Below are 20,108 nucleotides of genomic sequence, written 5' to 3'. Positions count from 1 at the left end.
CTGATATTTTGATTGTAATGATGCTCTGTTTAAAAATAAAATCCTTCTAAATGTTTGAAATTGTGTTTGTTTTTCCCGGGGTCAAATTGAAAAAAAGAGTTCCTCTGCTGAACTGCGGACCCACATGGTCTAGGGAGGAATCAACCAGGGACCCGACCTTTACGATGGGGTCTCCTGGGAAAAAAGGCACTATTTTACCTCGGCTGAGGGAAAGGGCGCTAGGCGCAAGCGATTCACCCGGCCAGATCGTCAGCATGTTACCGAGTTCTACGAGCTCGGACCTGAGAAAACACGGGACGATACTGACTCAATTCGGAGATTGTAGAATCTCGCGAAAGTGTTAGATGTTGCCCACCCCGCTGCTCTGCAGATGTCTGCTAGGGAGGTGCCCCTGGCCAGTGCCCATGAGGACGCAACACTCCTGGTTGAGTGAGCTTGGACCCGCAAGGGGGGGCGGGGGCACGGCCTGGGTGTGAGAAGCCAGTGAAATGGCGTCGACAACCCAGTGGGCGAGCCTATGTTTGGAGACAGTGTTCCCTTTCTGCTGTCCCCCGAAGCAGACAAAGAGCTGCTCAGAACATCTAGAGTTCTGTGTGCGGTCCAGATAGATACGCAAAGCACGAAGCGAGGCATTTCAGCACCGACTGTGCACGCTCGTTGGAGAGACGTGCTAACACTGAGACTGAGTCCAACTCCAAGCCGAGAAAAGAGATGCACGAAGGAGAAAGCCGCTGTTGTGCGCCATAAAGTCCAACAGCATGCAGAGCGTCAGAGGATATAAACTTGGTGTGTGACTCTCAGCAACTGCATACACGACCATCGGCTGAATGAACTCCCGTATTCGCCCCGCTTAAATACCCATATGTCTGGGGGCGGGATATGCAAATACCATCTGCCAACTTCTCATTGGCCTTTTTTCATAGAACAGAGGTATATATCGGCGCTCAAGAGAGACCCTAGTGTCGCTTCTCTGACACAACGTGGAGAGAGCGACAGAAGGGGAATGAGTAATTGTTTATAATATATATAATCATTTATTATTATTTATTTAATAATTTATAATTTTTGTATTTAACACTTTTATTTATACTTATTAAATTATATTAAATAATACCTATGATAACAATAATAATAATATAACATATTATTGTTATATTATCATACTTATTATAATACATTTTTATTAATATACATGTAATATCATAAAAAGTTATTTATTAATGAATACCCCCATTATTATTATTATTATATTAATACTTATTATAATGTATTTTCAAAATATCATAATTACTTGTTATTGTTATTTATTACTATTAATTAATAAACACTAAGTAAATGTTTGGTCTACTTCTACCTAAATGACTAACTGGAATTAATCAAGTACTTTGGCTCAACATACAGTATAATGATGAAACATTTATTGGTGTATAAATCACAATCTCTCAATGCGAAGTTTAGATGGAATTTCTATTAAAGGAAACCACTCCACTTTTGAACTGACAGCTATTCATCAAAGAAAACAAAACATACGCACTGCCAATCCCAGCGGCAAAAAGAACTCTCTCTCCATGTCTTCTGTTATTCTTGAATTTCAATGCAGACTAAATCTGAGATGAAGCAGTTTGTTGCACAGCCTGCTTCCATTGCTGTGCTTCATTTCAGCGCATAAAATACAGCTACACTGCAAACACATTTTCAGTGGTTAGGAGGAATGTTTCCAAATAAAATGCCTTTTATGTAACAAGAGTACTTTGTAACTCTGTCCATTTTAGTGTAGGTTGGCCTTCACTAGTCACTGACACAGAGTCTATTGCATAGTTTTTGGCTTCTTATGTGCATGTATATATATATATATATATATATATATATATATATATATATATATATATATATATATATATATATATATATATATATATATATATTCCGTCTCTAAACTGTTAACCTTTGTTATAGCTGGTGAATTGTGCTGGGACTATCTGATATATTAATTTACAAAACTTTATCACCCACTAAAAATAGTTTTGAAGTTTTATATTTATATTTGCAATATTAAACTACTGTGATTGATGATTTGAGGGACAGGCATGGATAGCACATATACGTTTTTAGTGGTCATCGCTTGTTATCAACTGTCATAAACCCATCCTGCTGTCCAATAATACTGGACTCTGCCGGTCTCTAGTGGACACTTTTATGAGAGTGAAACACACGTGAGAAAAGGGAGATGGGAAAGTGTTACAGTTAAAAAAAAAACACTTTAATTAAATCAGTAAGTAAATGAATACTCAAATTAATTAACTAATGCTCTAGAACCAAGCTAGGGTAAGTAAACAGAGCCAGTTACTATGACAGCCAAGACATGAGACTACTAGAAACAAGACACAGCTACAGAAATGCAGTCATTTGCCTCCCCCTCCTGGTGGACGCAGTGATGATGGTTACTTACATTACGTCATAGTTGGAAAATAAATAAATTATGGGTCAAAGTGTCTATGAGGTCATTATCAAGAGCCTCATAGTTTAGGCTACGCACAGAAAGTGGGACCTCATTTTTAAATCAGAATTTCCTCTAAGTGATATAACACAATACTATGGATTAAAAAGCCCCCCCCCCCCTTCAATTTAATACCATTGATATTTAGGAATAGGCTATATACATATAACTCATTATAATATATTACACTGCAAGCCCATAGTCAATGAGTAGAGTAGCTACTAACAGAACTAACTGAATATTAAAGACGTCATTTAAAAATTCTGTAATTGCTTCAATTCTTATATGAAACAAAATTCTTATTGTATCATTCAAACTTGTTCTCAAAAAATTAGTTGCGCAACACGATAAATTATAGAATTACAGAAATAAAATGTAGGCTAGTTGTATATGCTTTATCACTGTGGGCAACACCAGATTATTATTATTTATTTTTTTTTTTCATTTTTCGTAAAAATAAAAATTATGTCACATGAACTACGTCATAATATTCAGAACGCGGATTGCGTAAAGACGGGCAGAATGCTACATTGCAGCCGAAGTCTTGTCGTCATAACCGAGCGGCATGACGTCGAGTCGCTTCAAACGGTTCCATTCAGGCAGATGCTTTATTATTCAGAAATACCAACATGATTGGCCTGAAATCAAAAGGAATCATCATTAATAATAACTCGAGAGTTTGCAAGTTTCCTGCCGACTGTAGTTACAACTGTCAAAGGCAGCAGCGGATCCGCGCATGACCCAGCACCCATACTGTTACTGTACACAGCCGCGGAGATAATATCCGTTTCACAAAAAAAAGACACGGCATAATCCCGAGGTAAGGAAAGGAATCGAGGGGCTGCGCCGAAACTGCGCGACGCTGTTCCTTTCCCTCCGCTTTCAATCGCGTGCACTTCTTCCAGGAGATTACTGCACTAAACGTGTTCCTGTGCCTCCTTTAGCAACAGCGCAAGGATTTTTTTTACTCCTCCTTCGTATTAAAGTCGCCATTTTGCTTCACTGCCTATGAAAGCTTCTTGTATTTTCTTTATTATTCTTATTTTTTTCTGCGTATTTTTTGTGCGCGTGCTTTTGAGTTGGCTTTTAATGAGAGGTTAAAGAGAGAGCGCGTGAATAACATACTAATGAAGCGGAGCACCGACTGGAGTCTGCAAACAAGGTGAAAGTGTTCGGCTTGTGTGCATCAGCTTTCTCTCTTCTTTTCTTCCTCCTCCTCCATCATCTGCCTCCGCGGATACACGCAGCTGGGGCTGTGAGGGTGGCTACCGACCGTGACGCGTCGGACGCGAACGACCCCCCCGAGCCGCAGGTGTGTTTGCCATGTAAAGTCGCGTGGCACGACGCGAGAGTAAAAGGCTTCAGCCCGACCCCACGTGGGTGACCCCGCTCACCCGCTTGTTTCGGGTGGATTGGGCTTTACAGGTAGGTGTGGCCTTCGACAATCCGTATATCGGAATCTGTCAATAGTGTCAATAAAGGCAGAAGTTTGCTTTTGCTTTGCAAAGCATTAGTGTTTTATGCATAACGGGTGTAAAAATACTGATTTGAGAATGAATTATAAATGTGATATGATGTGTATGTATGAACTGTCAGACGTTACACAAACTCATACACTGTTTAATCACGTTTGGTCATTTCTACTGTGCAGTTGCAGTAGTACATTGTCCCCCATTATTTATGTCTTAATATACTGGATTACATCTTAAACTCTTTATGATATCAGGAACTCATGTTAGTTTTGTGGAATCACAATTTGGCCATGTCTCCAGGTGCCATGCACTACTAACTTCTAAAAAAAACCTGGCAATTGTATGTATTGCTATTATGGATTATTTCAGCTGTTTCTTCAGCTAATGTGTCATTTCATCCTGTTAGTCTTTTGTTACAGTATATTACTTTATCTAACAAAAGCCAGTACATTAATGACACAATCATCCAGCAAGTGACATACATTTTTTGGTGAGTATTAGCTATGGATTTTATTAAATTATGTGATGTGTTGTAGTATTAAGTTGTTTTGTCTCAAATTCAGTCTAAAACATTCCAACCTGTTTAATAACATCATATACAGGATGTCTTTATATATCAGATAAAAACTCTGTGGAAAAAAAAAAAAACTTTATGAATGCATAGATGGAAAAAAAAAATAAGGATATCAAAATAGTTTTCTTTTATCTCATAATGTTGATTACCACAAATTTAATAATTTCTTTAAAATAAATAAATAAATAAATAAAAATCGAGGTTACAGTGAGGCACTTAAAATTGAAATGAGTTTGGCCAATTTTTGGAGGGTTTAAAGGCAGAAATGTGCAGCTTATAACTTCAATTAAAACTGAGCTGTAAAGATGTTTAAATCATAATTTTTATGGTCATTTTAGAGTTTACATTTTACGTATTCATGGCAACAGAGTTAAAAAATTGGATCTAACTTTACACAGAAAAGATTAGTAAGCAATTGTTTCATACTAAAATGACGTGAATGCGCATATTGCTTTTGTCTTGTAGCTATAATTTTAACAGTGAGACTTTAATATTTACGGATTGACCCCCATTCACTTCCATTTTAAGTGTCTCACTGTAACCCAGTAACAAGCGACAAATCGAAATGAATTTATTGGTAATCAACATAATGTCAGAAATGCTGTCGACTGAGCTTAACTGGTATTGAACCCTGAATATTCCTGATAGGAATATTTCAGCTGTTTAGTTTTGCTTCTATGTCACTTTCCATCCTTTTAGTCTTTTGTAGTGTTATTTAACTAGCAAAAGCAAATACTGGCATCATCCTCTAATAAGTGGGATCGTTTTTGGTGCGTAGCAAGTTTTAGCAATGCAATTATTGAATTCTGTCATGTTTTGTTGTATTAGTTGGTTTGTCTCACTATTAAAATATTCCATCCTGTTTAATTAAAAGATAGAAATCAATATTATAATATCAGATTTTAAACTTGAAGCTAACTCATATTTGCTCTCAGTCCCTCACGTTGCTCACATTATTTAATCTTAGCTGTTTATTTTTCTGAATTTCCTATTAGATTACACCCTATTAGATGTCTTGCTAATTTTCCTGGCATTGTGGAAATAAACAAGTTATAATTAATGAAGTTTAAGTTTATGAGCTTGACCTGAGCATATTTCTGAAAATGTGGTATCCCCATGTAAGAATTATGTTCTTTAAGTAGTAGTTCAACCAAAAATAAAAAATTGTACTCACCTTTGTGTAGTTCCTGGCTGGAGAAGTAAATTATGTGAAGAACTTTCAGTTTTGGTTGAACTACTCTTTTAAATTACAATTCAAGTGAAAGAGTTGAAAAGGTACTGCACAATAGGAATGACCTATGTGTGTCTCTCTGTTTGTAAATGCACACTCCATTCACAGCCTCTCAAAAGTCTTGATGTGTTTGTGATTAATTCCCTAAATACCATGGCACTTAGTACCTTCTGTATTTCTTATTATCATATTGCACTTTTCCTTTTTGGAACCAGCTTCTGTCTCACAAATGAACTTCACTCCCTGGGCCATAAATAATTTGGTTTAATGAGATTCCGCACTTATAGATCTATCTTTGTTCTATGTGGGTTAGGTGATGGGAGGGTCACTGGTATCGCTGGCATTGACTCACTGGGCCACAGGACAAAGCATTTCTTTGGTCCTGTGTTAAGAAATCCCATTTTGTGGTTTAAAAGCATGGTGAAATGTAACCGTGAGCATTACCAGTGGTTTGTTTTGCTTAGTAATGAAAAGGCAAGGCCTGTTACTTCTTGCTGCATTTGATACTGCTGATACTACTATCTAAAATGTATTTGCACACATATCCTTAGTTATACAGACAGGAACTAGTAATATGAGGGCAAAGAGCATGTACATTCCTCTCATACAATTTAAAAACTCAAAATCTCTGTGTTTGTATATACATGTGTGTATGTGTACACATCCTTGCAGAAGCTTGTTTTGAACAAAGTTGTCTCAAAGTGAGCTAAGTCTGACAACATTATTTGAAAAATACTATTCATAAACAAAGAAAGTAACGTTTGGTTACGTATGTAACCTCCGTTCCCCGAGGGAGGGAACGACACGTTGTGTCGGAGAAGCGACACTAGGGGTCTCTCTTGAGCGGCGATATCCACCTCTGATCTATGAAAAAAGGCCAATGAGAGTTGGCAGCTGGTATTTGCATGTCCCGCCCCCGGACATACGGGTATTTAAGCGGCGCAAATACGGGAGTTCATTCAGGATTTTTCTGAGGAGCCGGAAATGGTCCGGCCACAACAGTGGCTCGGTTCAGCGACATGGCGGAGGAAAGACACAACGTGTCGTTCCCTCCCTCGGGGAACGGAGGTTACATACGTAACCAAACGTTCCCCTTCTGTCGCTCTCTCCACGTTGTGTCGGAGAAGCGACACTAGGGGACCCATTCCAATCTTGCCATGCGCTGAACCGTGTACGTGAACCGCCGATACAGAGGCGGGCAGGGATTTAATCCAGTGCCGCACATCGTCTGTACCTGGCTGCACGTACCCTTCCCCAATGCCCCATAAGAACATCGGAATCCTTCTAGTTACCCTGGGAGGGGAACAAGGCTATGTTTGCCAACATGGGAACGGGCCAGCCTGGCTGGGCCTCTTTTCTCTCTATGTTTCTCGCATAGAGCAATCACGGCCGGGGCCCTTACACGCATATAGGGAAGGGGGTCTTACCCAGACCCTGCGGACCACACCTGCCCTTTTTCTTGGGGAGGAAAAGTGGTAGACACGTCACACGGCCATCTTAGGGCTCGTGTGGAAAGTATGGTGCGGTGGTAGATCCAGCCTCGAAAGGGGGGAGTTGCTACAGCACGGCGACCGGGGCAGCTGTAACTGCCTAAGGGAGACACGGGGGTCCGATCGTAAGGGGACAGAACCATGGAATTACACACAGGGGGAGTCCGAGCAGGAGGCCTTACCTGTGGAGCACCTATTCCAGTACAGGGTAGCCATCAGGGTACCCGCAGTGGCTTGGGTCGGCGAGTTCCTCCGCTGAACCATGGACCCGGAGGGCTGGGGAGGAATCGACCAGGGTCCCGACTCGGAGTGGGGCGCCCTGGGAAGAAGGCGCACTACTTTACCTTGACGTCAGGAAAAGGGCGCTGGGCGCAAGCGATCCACCCGGCCGGTCGGTCTACGTGTTACCGAGTTCTACGGGCTTGGACCTGAGAAAACACGAGAAGCAACCGACTCAACGCGGAGGTTGTAAAACCTTGCGAAGGTGTTGGGTGTTGCCCAACCCGCGGCTCTACAGATGTCTGCTAGGGAGGTGCCCTTGGCCAGTGCCCACGAGGACGCAACACCCCTTGTTGAGTGAGCTCGGACCCGCAAGGGTAGGGGCACGGCCTGGGTGTGATAAGCCAGTGTGATGGCATCGACAACCCAGTGGGCGAGCCTCTGTTTGGAGACGGCATTCCCTTTCTGCCATCCCCCAAAGCAGACAAAGAGCTGCTCAGAGCGTCTGGTGCTCTGTGTGCGGTCCAGGTAAATGCGCAGGGCGTGCACTGGACATAGCAACGAAAGGGCTGGGTCTGCCTCCTCCCGGGGTAGCGCTTGCAGGTTCACTACCTGATCTCGGAAGGGTGTGGTAGGAACCTTGGGCACATAGCCCGGTCGCGGTCTTAGGATCACAGATGTATCTGCCGGACCGAACTCCAGGCAAGTGTCGCTGACAGAGAACGCTTGCAGGTCCCCACCCCTCTTGATAGAGGCGAGCACGATCAGCAGGGCCGTCTTAAGAGAGAGGGCCCTGAGTCCAATTGATACAAGCGGCTCGAAGGGAGGTCTCTGGAGTCCTGCCAAGACTACTGAGAGATCCCAGGAGGGAACTAGGACTGGCCGGGAGGGATTCAACCTCCGGGCGCCTCTCAGGAACCTGAGGATCAGGTCGTGCTTACCCAAAGACTTGCCGTCTACAGGATCGTGGTGGGCGGCAATGGCGGCAACATACACCTTGAGGGTGGACGGGGACAGCCTCCTGTCCAGCCTCTCCTGTAGGAACAGGAGCACTGACTCGATCGCGCATCTCTGCGGGTCTTCAGTTCGGGAAGAACACCAATCTGCGAACAAATGCCACTTTAGGGCATAAAGGTGCCTGGTAGAGGGGGCTCTGGCTTGGTTGATTGTATTCACAACGGACGCCGGTAAGCCGGCTAGCTCTTCCGCATCCCATCCAGGGACCAGACGTGAAGGTTCCAGAGGTCTGGGCGCGGGTGCCAGAGCGTGCCCCGTCCCTGAGAGAGGAGGTCCTTTCTCAGGGGAATTCGCCAGGGAGGAGCTGTCGCGAGAAGCCTGAGTTCCGAGAACCAAGTCCGAGTGGGCCAGTAGGGGACCACTAACGTGACTTGCTCCTTGTCCTCCCTGACCTTGCACAGCACCAGTGCAAGAAGGCTCACTGGGGGAAATGCATACTTGCGCAGCCCCGAGGGCCAGCTGTGTGCCAGCGTGTCTGTCCCGAGGGGAGCCTCTGTTAGGGCGTACCAGAGCGGGCAGTGGGAGGTTTCCTGGAAGGCAAACAGGTCTACCTGGGCCTTGCCAAACCGTTCCCAAATCAGCTGGACCGACTGGGGGTGAAGCCTCCACTCCCCACCGGGCAGGCGTTGTCGTGATAGCGCGTCCGCTACGACGTTGATCTTGCCGGGGATGTGAGTGGCACGCAGCGACTTGAGTTCCCCATAGGAGGAGACGGCGGGCGAGTTGTGACATGTGGCGGGAGCGTACGCCGCCTTGGCGATTTATGTACGCCACCACCGTGGTGCTGTCCGATCTGACGAGGACGTTTGTCTCGAACTAACGGGAGGAACTTCCTGAGAGCAAGAAGGACGGTCAGCAACTCCAAGCAATTGATGTGCCAACGCAGCGGGGCCCCTTTCCAACGGCCCGCTGCTGCATGCCTGCTGCACACGGCACCCCACCCGGACCGGGAGGTGTCGGTTGTGACCAGGATGCGTCGGGACACCTGCTGCAGGGGCACTCCTGCCCGTAAAAAGCAGAGGTCTGTCCAGGGTCGGAGTGTTTTGAGGCAGGCGGGGGTGATCCTTACCCGATGCGTGCCGTGGTGCCATGCTTGTCTCGGGACTCGAGTCTGGAGCCAGTGCTGGAGTGGTCTCATATGCATCAACCCCAGCGGCGCTACCGCCGTGGAGGACGCCATATGCCCCAGGAGCCTCTGGAAAAGTTTTAGAGGGACCACTGTGCCTGGCTTGAAGGAAGCGAGGCAGTCCAGCACCGACTGAGCACGCTCGCTCGTGAGACGTGCTGTCATTGAGACTGAGTCTAACTCCAACCCGAGAAAAGAGATGCTCTGAACCGGAGTGAGCTTGCTCTTTTCCCAGTTGACCTGAAGCCCCAAGCGGCTGAGGTGCCGGAGCACCTGGTCTCTGTGTGTGCATAGTAACTCTCGAGAGTGTGCTAGGATGAGCCAGTCGTCGAGGTAGTTGAAAATGCGGATACCGGCTACTCGTAGCGGGGCAAGAGCCGCCTCTGCGACCTTCGTGAAGACGCGAGGGGACAGAGACAGGCCGAAGGGGAGGACTTTGTACTGAAACGCCTGACCGTCGAACGCGAACCGTAAGAATGGTCGGTGTCATGGCAGAATTGAGACGTGGAAGTACGCGTCCTTCAGGTCTACCGCTGCGAACCAATCTAGATGCTGAATGCCAGCCAGAATATTTCTCTGCGTGAGCATTTTGAACGGGAGTTTTAACAAGGTCCGATTGAAAATTCGCAGGTCCAGGATTGGTCGTAAGCCGCCGCCTTTCTTGGGTACAATGAAGTAAGGGCTGTAGAAACCCTTCCTCATTTCGGTTGGAGGGACGGGCTCTACCGCGCCCTTGGCTAAGAGGGTCGTGATTTCCGTGCGCAGGGAACTGGCATGCTCGCCGTGTACTGTGGAAAAGCGGACACCCCTGAAGGGGGGCGGGAGCCGGGCAAACTGAATTGCGTAACCGAGTCGAATGGTCCGGTGCAGCCAGCGTGATGCGTTGGGAAGTGAAAGCCACGCTTCCCAGCTCTGCGCTAGGGGCACCAAAGGGACGAGTATTTTGGACGTACCCGTCGGGGCCTCGCAGCGGGGCGAAACAGGTAATGCAGCGTCGGGCGGCTTCATTGCGGCCTGAGGCTGAGGTGCTGAGAATAGACTCAAAGCACTTACCTTGCTCCGCGCGCCCGGCAGGGGGCGGGTTCGTGACTGAGGAGGAGGTCTGATGTCGGCGTCCTCTGGACTCGTCTGAACCGGCCGGCCGGGGGACAGTCGTGGGCAGGCGGAAGGCGGGATCGCCGCGTCCGTGTACCGGGACTGTCGTAATCTGAAAGCACATTGCTGTGAGAATGGCATTTGTGGGCCAGGTGACCCAGAGGCAAAGGAAATAGCTCTTTTATTGAGAATGTGGGTACCACAGCCCCCGTCAGGGCAAATGAAAAAACGAAGGATTCTCCACCCGGCCCTCCACCGGGGGACGGAGCGGTCTTACCACCTCAGGAGCTAACGTCTTTGGCTCTGGGTCGACTGTCTCAGGAACGCTTGGGAGCCTTCCGGGGCCTAGAGGGGGTTCGTGAGACAGGGGGCGTACGCTAGGGTGGCCATCGCATGTCCGAGTGCCTGCGCTGTGGCCTTCGTCGCTCTCAGGGCAAGGTCGGTCGCTGAGCGCAGTTCCTGCAGCACATCAGGATCAGGTCCACCCCCGTGCATGCTTCTGAGTGCTTTGGCCTGGTGGACTTGCAGGAGGGCCATCGCATGCAGGGCGGAGGCAGCACGTCCAGCCGCACTGTTGGCCTTCGCGTTGAGCGAGGATGTTGTCCTACAGGGCTTGGATGGGAGTACGGGGCGGCCACGCCAGGAGGTAGGGCTACCGGGGCATAGATGGTACGCAACTGCCCTATCGACCTGGGGAATCGCGCCCGTATCCGTGGCGCTCTCCGCCGTCGAGGGTGGTGAGAGTGGAGCGGGTGGCACCTAGACGAGCGGAGAGCGGGCTCTCCCGTAGACGCCAGCTCGTCATGCACCTCCGGGAAAAACGGGACCGGGGGGATGCGAGGCCGCGAACGGGCGCTGCCCCCAGGAACCAGTCATCCAACCGTGAAGGCTGTGGGGAGGATAGAGGGTTCGAATCTAACCCCACGCTCACGGCGGCCCGGGAAAGCATGTCAGACATCTGAGCATCGGCCTCAGCCTGGGCCTGCTGGCCCGAAGGCGGCAGTCCAGGGGAGTCCTCGGCATCAGACATCACACTCTCCGATGCAGCGGCGAGCTCATCTGCTTCGGGCTTGGGAGGATAGACAGCCAGGCCGGGAGGCGAGCCGCTATCGCCACGAGCTTGGACGGGGACCAGCGAGCGTGTCGGGGAACGGGAGGTTCGCGGGGGGCTACCCGGCGAAACTGCACCCGCTGCCGCCCCCAAATCGCCCCCAGCGCCAACCGCATCGTCCTCAATCCCGTGGGAAGAAGGAGCAATGCGTGGTGCAGCTGGGGTGGCTTGCTTTCTGTTGAAAGCAAGCCGCGACCGCAACGTGGTCATGGTCATTTTCTCGCAGTGAGAACATGAACCATCCACAAACGCCACCTCGGTGTGATCGCGGCCCAAACACACGAGACAGCGCCTGTGGCCGTCTGAAGCGGAGAGGCTTCTACCGCATCCAGGAACGACACAGGGGCGGAAGGGCATCTTGAAAAAGACGCGTCCTTAAAAGGACGTTCAACGCCGCTGTGTTTGCTCTTTTAGAGGAATTTACTCTTTTAAAGGAAATTGCTCTTTTAATACACAGTGTGTGTGTGTGTGTGTCTGCGCTGTCGAAGCGCTCAGGGGCAACAATGCACGCCGTGCAAAGTAGGAGAAAGCCGCTGTTGTGCGCCATCAAATCCAACAGCAAGCAGATCGTCAGAGATACAGGAGTTCAGGGTGTGTATTCTCGCAGCAGACTGCAAACAGACCATCGGCTCCGAAGAAATTTTCTGAATGAACTCCCGTATTTGCGCCGCTTAAATACCCGTATGTCCGGGGGCGGGACATGCAAATACCGGCTGCCAACTCTCATTGGCCTTTTTTCATAGATCAGAGGTGGATATCGGTGCTCAAGAGAGACCCCTAGTGTCGCTTCTCCGACACAACGTGGAGAGAGCGACAGAAGGGGAATGTTTTGTTTTTATTCTAAAAATATAAAAATGTTTTTATAGTGGTTAAGGTTAGTCTTTAGCCATTTTAATTAGCTTTATACAAAAATAGTACAATTGATCATCCTTTGCTGCCAGAGTAAACCCTCTGAAATCTCATTCACCAGAAATGTATTTGTGCCACTGATACCAAGACATCCTTATGCAATTCACTGGACAAAATATGTTAATTAAAGGGATAGTTCACCCAAAAATGAAAATTCTCTCATTATTTACTCATCCTCATGGTATCCCAGGTGTGTATGGCTTTCTTTCTTCAGCAGAACACATTTGAAAAAAAAAATAAAAATAATTCTCAGCTCAGTAGGTCCTTAAAATGCAAGTAAATGGTGATTTCTCTTTTGAAGCTCCAAAAATCACAGACAGTCAGCATAAACATCATCGATACAACTCCAGCAGTTAAATTAATTTGCTTTTGGTGTGAAAAAGATAAATATATTATTTAAGTACTAAAACATTTAAGTACTTTTTACCTCTAAATCATGCTTCTGGTCAGCAGCGGTATGCACATGTGACATAATTGCATTGGCATTTTAAAAACGGGCAAACTGGTGCGCATGCATCACAGCTGGAAGAGCAGTGCTGTTTACAAGTGAGAAGGAGGAACACTGTACAGTAGCTTGGTTGGTTTTGGTTTAGTTCTGTATTTCTCTGTTTCTTTTCTCACAATGGTGCATTTGTGTGCTTATCTTGGATGTCTCAGCCAAGTGGAGAATGTGAGATTATGTCGGCATCATGGCAACTTGAGTACATCACATGAGAGACCGCTTGGGCTCCACCCTCTCATGAAGCATTTGATTATAGTTAAAAAGTACTTAAATGTTGTTATTTTTTTGCACCAAAAGTGATCGTGTCACTTTAGAAGACATTACTTTAACAGCTGGAGTATCAATTACGTTTATGCTGACTGTCTGTGATTTTTCGAGCTTCAAAAGAGAAATCACCATTTACTTACTGAGCTAATGCATTTGTATAGTTTTCTTCATATGTGTTCTGCTGAACAAAGAAAGTCATACACACATGAGAGAATTTACATTTTGGGGTAAACTATCCATTTAAGCCTCTTTTGACACATCATATATTGTATAAATGCCTAGTCACCGTTCAGCAAATAACAGGACACAGAAATAATAGTGATTTAAAAAGACATAAATTGGTGACCCATTAGGCCAAGTCTAATGAAGAACTGAAATGACTGATATGAGTAAATAAGAAAGCTTGATCACACTCTAATCAGTGCTTCACTCATAACAATGAACTGCCCATTTCTCTTCTGGATTGATGACCATGGATAAAATAATTTCAGAAAGAATTCTCATGGTGGAAGGAGTTTGGAAAGCTGACTATAATTTGTATTACATTATATGATATTACTTCATAATTTTTATATAATTGTAATCGTCAAGTTAAAAGTGCTCATACAAGAATTAACAGATGTGTTGTAATAAGACAGAAAATAGTCAGAAGTAATTATAAATAAAAATAATAAATTAAATGTTATTACTGTAAAAAACAAGATAGATTGGACAGACAGACAGACAGACAGACACAATCAGATATATAGACAGGCAGATATACAGACAGACAGACAGACAGACAGACAGACAGATAGATAGATAGATAGGCAGGCTTGGGACGTGCTGAAAAGCTGTAATATTAATTTTCCCCAATGCAATCACGCAACCAAAACGCATAATAAGTAACAAGATGGATATGTGTGTATTATGCCATTGTGTCTGTATACTGTACAGTCTCTGAAGATACATGCAATCCCTCAAATACAGTGGTAGCATCTTTGTGTTTATTTGGTTTGTATGCTGATAATATGCTTTCCTTTGGGCTGATCTGTTTGTGCCCTAAACAGGCATGGACACCTCCAGCGGTGCCCGAGTGGGGAAGCCGTCCTTGGGCGTGTCCAAGGGGCGCAGAGCCAAACAGGCCCACCACTCTGAGATAGCCCGAATGGACAGCACTGAAAATGACAATCACGGTGAGAATGTGTGCTTCTTGAGTTAACAAATACAATAAAGAGCAAAAATGTACATGTTCAGAGCATGCAAAGTATCAACAAATCATTGGTCGAAGCAGGTGGCATTCACAAAACATCACTTTTTATAAGTCAGGCATTTTAAGAATAAATAAACAACATTCGAAGAATCACTAACATCATTGTATATGGTTGTTTACACATCTTCAAAAGTCTGTGGTGTAAGTTTACATTTTTGAATAGCTGCCATTTTATGCATGATATCACAGTGTCGGTGCATCTTGCTTGAACCAGTTTGGAATCTCTGAGGTTTTGACAAGTGATTTCACGCTTGTATGCATAAGAGAGGAAATGATGGTCTTATTATGGTGGAAGGAGTTTTGACAGATTAAGTCCTCTTCATGGCAGGTCTCTTTTTAATGTCGGTGAAATACATAAAATCTCCCTCATGGCTACATTAGGCCTATACTGATCTGCGCTAGAATAAAACTGAATCAAGTGTAATTTTCGCTACATTCCCAAGCACTGCATAAAGTTGTTTAAATGGACAAGTATGGAAAGAGATAACGTTTGGCTGTGGTGATAGCTACTGTACCATTGAGTGTCTAAAGGTACGTACACACTGCCAGCGACATCGCGCGCGACAGCGACTCAATACCATTCATTTTCAATGCGGGCACAGCGACTTCCGGCGATACGAGCTGTCGCGACCGTTGGCGCTAGATGTGGGCGTGTCCAGCGACGCGACAAAGTTGAGAAAAGTTCAACTTTGGAGCGACTAATGGAAGCGACAGCCAATAGGAGAGACGACGGGAGAGCTCACGTGATCCTTCTCTCTCTCTCTCAGCTCCTGCAGTAACGGAAAGATGGATGAAAGGCTAATTCTTGCTGTTAGAAATGTTCCAGTGCTCTATGATATGTCTCTTCCCACGTACAAGTACATTTTAAAGAAAAATACTGCGTGGAAAGGTGTATCTGAGATTGCGGGGATTTTATGGACCCATACAGACCGACATTTGCATTTTCGCCTCAGATAAACAGCCGCTCTGGCAAACAGCACGCCTTGTTTCTCATTCATCTTTGATATAAAGCATTTTATGTACTGATTCCATTTATATTTAGTCTTTTCCCTACAAAATGTTTGTTTTTAGTGGCAAGAAAAGAGATTCGCTGTCAACAGCAATGGAATGACATCCGTGAATGTCATTTATAAACGTTACTAGGCAACCAGTAGTGGGAACACCCACTAGCGACTTCACCGCCAGCCACTGGCGACCTGCAGCGATAAAGTCGCTGGCAGTGTGTATGTAGCTTTAGGTCACGTCCACACTAATCTGTTTTTGTTTGAAAACTCTGTTTCTGGTTTCCTAATGACATAGTTTTCCAAACATGTGGTAACGAAGTGTGTTTTCGCAATGTTTAGCTTCAGTGGAGGAAATCGCAGTTGCAAAATGTATCTGTTTTCAATTGGAAATGTGTGGACATGGCCGTAAGCAGTGACTTGAATGTCTTCATTCTTTCACCAATAAGGAGGGAACTCATAGGTGAAATCATGAAAATACCCTGTGTTTCCTGCACCACCATTCAGTGTCTGTACTGCACCACTACTTTTTCAATTGTTTATTGAATTATCTGATTCATTCACTGATTTACTGGTCATTACTTTCTAAATGAACCAAGAACTGTTGTATTTAGGCTTGTGAGACTTAAATCAGAGTAATTGCTGACTGGTTGTCTGATGTAGTTAAAGACACACATTCAGTTTTTGGTTTGTTGATATTGATACATACAGAGTTTTGTTGTACAAAATGTTTTGTTTTGTTTTGTTTTGTTTAGTTGGTGTTTCTTTAACTTCTGGCAATTTCATAACAGAGTCTTATTTTCTTGCAAGCTTTATTGTTACTCTTCATTAACAGTAGGTTACAAAAAAATTAGGGCTTGGTATTGATAAAGATTTCCAGAATTTATTCAATTCTGATTCACAAGCTCTTGATTCGATTCAATTCGATTTGATTCAATTTCGATATCGATTTATATGGGTAGATTTGAGTTACAGGTATTATGTCCATTTTGCTTACATATGAAAGAATTGCTCTCCCAATTAATGCTGTTAATTATACAGGGGACCATGTAACTTGTTACATTATGAAAATATTAATTTAGCTAATTATATTTTATTTGTTTTTCACGTGTCTCATTTTATCCTTTTTTTTTATTCCATCATAAAATATGATACTATACTGCATATATTATATTTTGTAACATGCTTATTGTTTAATGTATAATTTATACAATTAAAGTATTTACATTGATTTGTAAAACCGGTACCATCTCTTTAGGAGATCTGTAAAGCCCATAGTTAATTTTTTTTAACCGTAGTACACGCTTAGAGGCTGCAGGACTCCAAATTGAATAAAACCCCAGATGCAGTTTAATGTTCAACTTAATCTAAAATCCCATTAATAACCAGATTTGGTGCATAATGGGAAACTTTTAAGTTTTAGTTCATCCAAAAATTCACTCAATATTTACTCACCCTCATGGTATCCCAGGTGTGTATAGCTTGCTTTCTTCAGCAGAACACATTTGAAAAAAAATATAACAAATTCTCAGCTCAGTAGGTCCTTAAAATGCAAGTGAATGGCGATTTCTCTTTTGAAGCTCCAAAAATTAATGTATTCTAAAGTAACACGATCGCTTTTGGTGTGAAAATGTACTTTTTTAACGCTAAATCGTGTTTCTGGTCAGCAGGGGTACACATGTGTGACTTAATCACATTGGCATTTGAAACATGTCAGAACTGATGCATGTGCGTCACAGCTGGAAGAGCAGTGCTGTTTACAAGTGAGAAGGAGGAACACTGTACAGTAGCTTGGTTGGTTTTGATCTGTATCTGTTTCTTTATTCACAATGGTGCGTTTGTGTGCTTATCCTGGATGTTTCAACCGAGTGCAGAATGTGAGATTACTTCGGCATCATGGCAATGTGAATACATCACACAAGAAACAGCTTGAACTCCACCCTCTCACGAAGCCTAACATAAGCTGTGTATAGTTAAAAAGGGTTCATGTTGCTTTAAAAGACATTCATTTATCTGCTGGAGACATATTGATGCCATTTATGCTGACTGTCTGTGATTTTTGGAGCTTAAAAGAGAAATGTCCATTCAGTTGCATTTTAAGGACCTTCTGAGCTGAGATATTTTATATTTTTCTTCATATGTGTTCTGGTGAAGAAATAAAGTCATACACACCTGGGATTTAATAAGGGTGAGTTAATAATGAGAGAATTTTCATTTTTGGGTAAACTATCCCTTTAAGTATAAACAAGCCAGAATCACACTGTGGACTTCTTTTGAAATGACAGAGACTTGACTCTGTTGTAGTGTACTATATTTAAGTATTTACCAAATTAAGCATTTTATAGCCTACAAACAGTATGAATGTATGTGTAGTATGAGTGCGATATGGCCCTACATCAGCAAGGGCCGCAGGCCGAGTGCCGTAGGTAATTACAGCAGTGCTGATGTAGGGCCATATAGCAGGATTGCGAGTGTGATATTGCTTATATACAACAGTTCAATGAACAATTACATTTTTAAAAATTAGGAAAAACTGAGTACGGTCATAAAAATGCATTTGTGAACTACTTTCTTATGCTACGGATCAGAATCTGCCGTTGCTGGTTCTTAACAAATTATGCATCCAAGCCTCTGTTAGTAATTAAAAATGTTCACTTCAGAAATAGTATAATGGCTTGTGCTGTTTCTAACAAGTCATTGGATAAACAAGGATAGACGGATGGATGTGTGTGTTTGTCTTTGTGTTTGAGAGAGAGAGAGAGAGAGAGAGAGAGATGGAGTGTGTGCGATCACCTGTTACGCAATTTTCTGAAGTGTATCTGTGATTAGTGAGACTATTCTAAATTCTAGATTCTAAATTCTAGATAAATGAGCCGCGGGCCACCTTAAACCATGTGGAGGGCCTGATCCAGCACAAGGCCGTAAGTTGCCCATGTCTGCTTTAGCTGTTTGCGAGATTATCATTAAATCTACGTCGGCAGTCCTAAATAGTCTATCACTTGGGCGGCCACAGAAATATCTTCAATGGGAGAACCATGGCATTGCTCTTTCCCTGCTGTCAGCGACCCAGTCCAAATAGACCAGTTGAGAAACACTGCTTTAACTCATACACACACACACACTCATGTCAGTCCCCCTCGTCTTGCTTCTCTCAGACATATTCTCCACTGCATGTGTGTGTGTGTGTGTGTGTGTGTGTGTGTGTGTGTGTGTGTGTGTACCGCAAGTTGACGCGTCTGACAGGCAGACAAGGAGGAAAGGAGATGCGCACGCACATGTGAGATTCTCCGTCCAGTTGCATTTTTTTCTCAATACCGTAGATAAGCAAATGTACATGGTATGATAACTGTCAATTTTCAAACCGTGGTAAACCGTGAAACCGGTATACCGCTGCAACCCTAGTTGCCACACCTTTCAGAGATGCTTACAGGTTTCCGAAGGTCAGCTTTCTCAGTGGAGTATAGATGTCCAAGTGGGGTATTCCTCTCAATTTCAGGGTAGCCGGTTTGCAAATGTCATTCACTATAGAAACAGCGATGTCCTCCGCCATTTTAAACAGTATGTATCCAATGTGGATGTTGTAGGTAAACAATGACATGGATTCACTTTACGTCGCCAACTGGCTCATATTACACACAAAAATGATCTTTTGCCACCACCTGCTGGCTAACATATTTAATTAAAAAAATTACAGTAACTCCTAACACATATGCACTATGCTTACACTTAAGTTTAGAACAGCACGAACACACGCAGAGTGATACACACAGTGAAGCGTCTGATTGCTAATGCTGTCACACCATCAGTGCTCATGAAACGTCTCTCGTCCAATCAGATTCGAGGACCGGAACTAACTTTGGTATATACACACACACACACACACACACACAGATGTCATTTATGTGCTGACGGGTCACTTTTCCATATAGTCAAATTTTTCTTTGCATTACCTCGTTTGAATTTAGAACACTTGATTATCTAATAAAAAGAACAAAATATTCATTGAAGTGAGGATAAATAAATGAATGAATAGTGTCAAGGAAATCCCTACATGACTGATTTTATTTAACCTCTAGAGGCCTCTGTTATGATGTAGAAAATGCAGTTCTAACGATAGACTCTTCCAGCGCCTGTCGGCACAGATTAATTTGTAAAACTGTTATAACTGTCAGTATATTTAAACAGTTACCTGAAGACACAAACTACGTCCGAAAACTGGAAAATGCTGCCTTCAGAGGCTGTATAAGGATGGATGAAGGTAGGATAAAATAAGGTGCCTTTTAAACTGTTCAGATAGTTACATTCATCCAAAAACCAGTGTAGCTCCGATACCGGTGTCCTCCGT

The 20,108-nt window shown here is 44.2% G+C and overlaps 1 protein-coding gene across 1 annotated transcript in view; it reads left to right on the top strand.

Moving 5' to 3' along the window:
• The first annotated feature begins 3,076 nt into the window (after nt 1-3,076).
• The window catches only part of LOC127629139 (zinc finger protein 512B-like), a 112,825-nt gene continuing 95,793 nt past the window's right edge, over nt 3,077-20,108 (top strand). The window contains exons 1-2 of the mRNA XM_052106221.1: nt 3,077-3,922; nt 14,560-14,685. Of these exons, the coding sequence (XP_051962181.1) occupies nt 14,562-14,685 (124 nt within the window). The 5' untranslated portion in view covers nt 3,077-3,922; nt 14,560-14,561. The remainder of the gene's footprint in view (nt 3,923-14,559; nt 14,686-20,108) is intronic.

Source organism: Xyrauchen texanus, chromosome 35 (assembly GCF_025860055.1).
Source record: "Xyrauchen texanus isolate HMW12.3.18 chromosome 35, RBS_HiC_50CHRs, whole genome shotgun sequence".
Taxonomy (NCBI): Eukaryota; Metazoa; Chordata; class Actinopteri; order Cypriniformes; family Catostomidae; genus Xyrauchen; species Xyrauchen texanus.
The sequence above is the reverse complement of the archived record's forward strand: the minus strand, read 5'-3'. Positions and strand labels throughout refer to the sequence as shown.